At 34.3% G+C, this 5,715-nt stretch overlaps 1 protein-coding gene across 1 annotated transcript in view; it reads left to right on the plus strand.

Annotated features, from left to right (window-relative positions):
- Nucleotides 1–3,967, plus strand: part of IAPP (islet amyloid polypeptide) — a 7,958-nt gene extending 3,991 nt beyond the window's left edge. Inside the window, 2 exon segments of the mRNA XM_006866928.1 lie at nucleotides 3,792–3,816; nucleotides 3,818–3,967. Coding sequence (XP_006866990.1) covers nucleotides 3,792–3,816; nucleotides 3,818–3,967 — 175 coding nt within the window.
- The last annotated feature ends 1,748 nt before the right edge of the window (nucleotides 3,968–5,715 follow it).

Below are 5,715 nucleotides of genomic sequence, written 5' to 3' on the forward strand. Positions count from 1 at the left end.
TATACCCTTTGGTTGGTTGATGATGCATGGAGGGGATTGGAACCATGGCAATGAAATGATATACGAGGGAATGAATGTAAAACTAAAGTTCTCTCATGTAAACTATCATATAATTCACAATAAAACATTTTTTAAAAAATTAGTGCCTTTGGTCATTTTTAAAGGGGGGAGTTCATCACCCTGAGTTAAGCAACCATGTAATATTCCATAAATTTCTTAAAATGCTATGAAAACCTATGTATAAAATACTTCAAATTTTAAATTCGTTTAAAAACCAAAGGTAATATGAATTTAGTATTCCATATCATCTTATTCAGGAGACTTAATCATTTGTTTGTAAATTGTCCAACTTTTATATTTATTTGAGAAGAGATTAAGAAGTAGCAAACTGTCTATACAAAATTATATCCCTCCAAAATAGTTATTTTAATTTTACTTTATATTCATAACTGAGGCAAAAAAATCATAATGGTAGTGAAAAACATAATTATATAGCGACCAAACTGAGCTCATTAAAGGAGTTGACATACCTCTAAACATGAATGTTCAGAGTGTAGAGCAGGGAAAACCAGCAATTTCTAAATCCCTTGAAATTAAGTTTTTAAAAAGAGTCAATTTAGGACTTAGAGTTTGACCTGTAGTCATTACTGTTCAAAATCTTTTAAGTTCAATATTTTCCATGTGCTTCCAAAGGGGGGGGGCTGGTGGTACAGTGGGTTAAACATTGGGATGCTAACCACAAGACCAGAGGTTCAAACCCACCAACTACTTTGAAGAAGAAAAATAAGGCTGCGTGTTCCCACAAAGAATTACAGTCTCAGAAATGTTATAGAATAGGCGCCACAGGTTAATGCACTGCACTATACATAGGATTGAACCTCAGGGTCAGCAGCTCAAGCTTACCAGCTGCTCTTTGGATACCCTATACAGGGTCGCTACAAGTTGGAACTGACTTGAAGGCACTTAACAACAACATAGAGTCCATAGAGCCTGGTGTGGTGCTGTGGGTTAATGCACTGGACTGCAAGGTCAGTTTGAACAACAAGGTTGGTGGTTCAAGCTCATCAGCCCCTCTTTGGAAACACTATACAGGGTACCTATGAGTTGGAATCAACTCAAAAGGCAGTTAGCCACAACAACATATCGGCCCCATGGGTCAGAATTAACTCAATGACAATGGGTGGTATGTGCTTCCGCATGGTCAGTATTAGCTGACAGGCCACCTCAGGCCAGGTAAGCAATGAGGAAATACATCTCAGGGTAGGGGTGTGATGCTTCTCACTAACTAGTTCAGCCACCTTTTTTATCCTAATGATTGTTTTGGAAAAACATTAAGCATATTAAATAGTTTGCTTACATGAACATTCTTATTTGGGAAACCAGTTTTACAGTTAGGGAAACAACAAAGCTAAAGGTTTTTAAAACATATTTTTTTTAAGTAGAACAAGGACTCTTCTTCTAACAAACTGAGCAAACTCCAATTAAAAACCAAATCCTTTGCCCTCAAGTAAATTCCAACTCATAGCCAGTCTCTAGGATACAGTAGAAACTCCCTGTAGGGTTTCCAAGGCTGTAAATCTTTACAGAAGCAGATGGTTACATATGATGGATTCAAACCACCAACCCTTAGTTTAGCAGCCATGACAATAATTTTTATATCTCTTATTGACCTTAAAACCAATTTTCAAGTTATTTCTCAGATATTTAGCTTATAGAATATTTCACACTCTGCTCCGGGTACTTGCCAAACATATTATGAAATATAAATCCCTTGGAACTTTAATAATTTGACCCATAATATATGTTATTGCTTTAAATATGTTAATCTGAAATTTATGGGCCAAATTGAAGTTCTGTTTTTTAAGAAAAGTTTATCATCTTTAAGAGTTTTATGTCCAATGTACACAATTACTGTTTCAACCCTTCAGCATTAAAGCTTTCTTTTGAAATGTACATTGGCCATGCTTAGTACACACGCTTACCGCACATAAATAACTGAACAGATAGTATACGTAAGAATGATATGCAGACAATTTACCTAGGTCCCAAAGTGGTGTCCTTTGCCTACATAATTGGTTTGTCAGCATACACTTACATTCAACACATACGCACTTCACCTGATGCTATAAGAGTTTTCTGTATTTCAGAAGAAATAGGAGAGTAAAACCCCTAAAATTTCAGGTAAATCTTTTTAAATTTTGCCCAACGTTATCTCTACAGAAATACAGTATGGAGTACTGGTGTGACATTACAGGATAATGTGCTGGACCGCGAGGTCAGTTTGAACTGCAAGGTCAGCAGTTCAAACCCACCAGTCGCTCCTAGGAAACCCTATACAGGGTCTCTATGGGTGGGAACCGACACAATGGCACGCAACAACAACAACAACATACAGAAAGGCAGATAATGAACTACTCCACAGAAAAATAAATACATTGAGAAGTTCTATAAAATTTTGCCTCAAATTATCTATCTCCACTGGCTCTAGACATTGAGTTTTAACTGCACACCTGTATCTTTTCCCCACTTTACACTTAGCCCAAGTTTCAACAATATGGAGATAAAACGAAAACATTTTCCTAGTTTTCCTAATAGTCAACAAACATTAAGTAATGTTATTCTTCTATATCAATTTTTAATTTCATTTTGAAAACACGTTTAAGTAAAAGGAAATACAAAAATATGGAGCTGATATAAATACTTTCTGTAAGTGAAAACTGAAGTTAACATCCTAACGAATCATTTCACAGTGATTATCATTTCTGACTTATCTTTAATTTATACAGTTGTTTCAGGCAGCTGGAAGAATGTGGTTTTTAACCTAGTCCTTTGATTAACACCGTTAAAAGTACAGGAACCTAGAAGGTGGTAGGAAGTAAGAAGATTCATGTATTTATGCTGAATAATAGAACTCCTACATTATAATAATCAAAGTGCCTGAACAAGCGATACATTTGATTCCCTTGAGGCTTTATAATGCCTGATATTTCACTCCTGGATCACAAAAAAAACAAACAAAAAACTAATAATGATTAATTCTTATTGAAAATATTTGAAGAATAAATATACTTTAGCATTTTTCCATATATTCCAAACTAAAGATACACCTTAGATTCTAAATCCATTTTTTACCAGTTACCAGTTGCCACAGATATGATTCTGACTCACAACAACCCCACATGTATCAAAGAGGAACTGTGCTCCACAGTTTCCAAGTCTGTGGCCTTTCTTCCAAAGCACTTTGATTAGTAAGTGAATGCTTCACCATTTATGCAAATTCATCTTAACACATAACCCACTGACAGGGAGTCAGTTCCAGCTCATAGTGATGCTACATAGGGTTTCTAAAACTGTAAATCTTTATAGGAATAGACAATCGCATCTTTCTCTACAGAGAGGCTGTTGAGTCTGAACAACCCAAGTTGCAGCTGGCATCCCAATGCCTAACTCACAGCACCACCAACCTAACTGGAAATAAATTCATCAGTAGACTTATAAGAATATAAAGTGAAGACTTATGTTTTTCATTATCTAAAACATATTCTGAACTTCTAAAGAAAAGAATCAAACTGGGAAATGCAACAGTGACTATTATGTGTTATGTACTTTTCTATTCAAAAAGTAATTCTGCTGTAACTTTATGGTGTCAAAAAATCTGTCCATCATCCAAATATTTTCAATTCAAAATATTTAGTTACTTATGTGAAAATATTTCTGTTAGCTTTCATCATACAGCTGTATGAATCCATATATGAAGTCTCTAATCTTCCACATTTATTTGATGTTATCAGTAACCAGGTGGAAAAACGGAAATGCAACAAACACTGCCACTTGTGCGACGCAACGCCTGGCAAATTTTCTAGTTCGATCCAGCAACCATCTTGGTGCCATGCTCTCACCAACATATGGCAAGAGGAGTATAGCTGAGGTTTTAAACAGAGTACCAATGAATTACTTACCTCTATAGAGGATAACCCAACCCTGCAGTTCTCATTGTTTTTGTAAAAATACTCTAGTGTTTCCCTGTCTGCTTTAACAGTGCCTTTTTAATGACAAGTGTGAATATGTGAATCTGTGTGTTCCAAGTTTCAGTTATCAAACAGTTTTGTTATGAATTGTTTGAAACTAATTACTAACTAAAGTCTCATAATATAAATGCAGTGCTCCTAAAAATGGAATGTGCTTCATTTCTGTGGCTTATGTCTTGATGATCTGAGATGGAGAACAAAGGAGAAGATGGTAGCTTGAAAACTGGTAAATTGTCAACAGCTAATAGTAAAGTTGTGATTCTTAACATTTAATAACAAGACATTGTAATTACCCTTGTGAGGCAATCTCTTTGTGCATTTGATCTGAAAAATGTAATAAGATGATATTTTAAAAATAAATGAATAAAATCCTGTTAAAATGAACAAATCAGTCAAAATATTCTTTAAAATTATATTCTTTGTTATACTTGCTAGCACTGAGGTTATTTAAAAATAAAAAGTTATCTGGTCCATAAGGGTCTCATTGTGTATTATCACCAGTGAGCTTTTATGAAATGTACATGTCTTTCATTTTAAGTGGTTTTCAGCAATCTCAGTCATCTTCTTATGCAGGATATTGCAAAAGTGAATTATGTTCTTATTAATCATATCGACAGACTTGAAAAACTGAAAGCACAAAGACTTTTTGAAACTATGTGTTACATTTGTAGCTTTGAGTTTTTGAAAGAAAGAAGCTATGGTATTGGACATAAAATGTAACAATTTACTTTAAGTCACATTAGGGTATTCCTTCTTCCTTGGCTGTATATTTAGAAGTAGTAGTAAGTCATATACACTGCTTTCTTTACCATATCTAAAAGGATTCAACTTATATTTTCAAAAAAATAACAAGAAGCATCTGTCTTTGTGAGAATGTGATGCATTGGCTTAATTTCCACATTAAAAGTTTTCCTTATGAAGTGTGTGTTTGAGTACGAAATTATAGAATTGTTTTTCTGTGTGAATATATGTGAGTATATAGAGATTGAAGAAGATATTTGTCAGGAATTTTATGTTATAAATTATATATTGAAATACACTAGTGCATAAAGTCCTACTTGCGATGTTCAACTGTTGATCTTTTCTTCAAAATGGACTCAAGCCCAAATTTTCCAAATGAATAAGGCATAATTTAATTATAATCTCTGAAATTTAAACTTATTTAAAACGGTTTGTAGTCCTGGTGTGGCGCTGTGGGCTAATGCGTCAGACTGAAAAGTCATTTGAACTGCAAGGTCAGTAGTTCAAGCTCACCAGCTGCTCCTTGAAAACCCTGTACAGGGTTGCTATGGGTCAGACGACTGGATGATGCTTCACAACTACAACATAATGTTGTTGTTAAGTGCTATTGAGTCTGTTATCACTCATAGCAACCTTGTATAGGATTTCTGAGGCTATAAACCTTTGCAGGAGCAAAAAGCCCATCTTAAGTACAAATTTATTATATATCATACTTAAATACAATTTTTTTTTTTTTTTTAGTTTTTATTGTGAATTGAGTGATAATTTACATGGGAGAACATCAGCTTTACATTCATTCTATATATGGATGTATTATTTAGCTTTATTTTTATATAAACTCTCCAATTGATCTTTGAAGTCAAATGACTTTGAGTTAATAAAAAACGAGACTACCTTTGTTGTTGTTGTTGTTGTCAGGTGCCATCGAGACGGAACCGACTCATAG

Source organism: Chrysochloris asiatica, unplaced genomic scaffold (genome assembly GCF_000296735.1).
Source record: "Chrysochloris asiatica unplaced genomic scaffold, ChrAsi1.0 scaffold00098, whole genome shotgun sequence".
NCBI lineage: Eukaryota > Metazoa > Chordata > Mammalia > Afrosoricida > Chrysochloridae > Chrysochloris > Chrysochloris asiatica.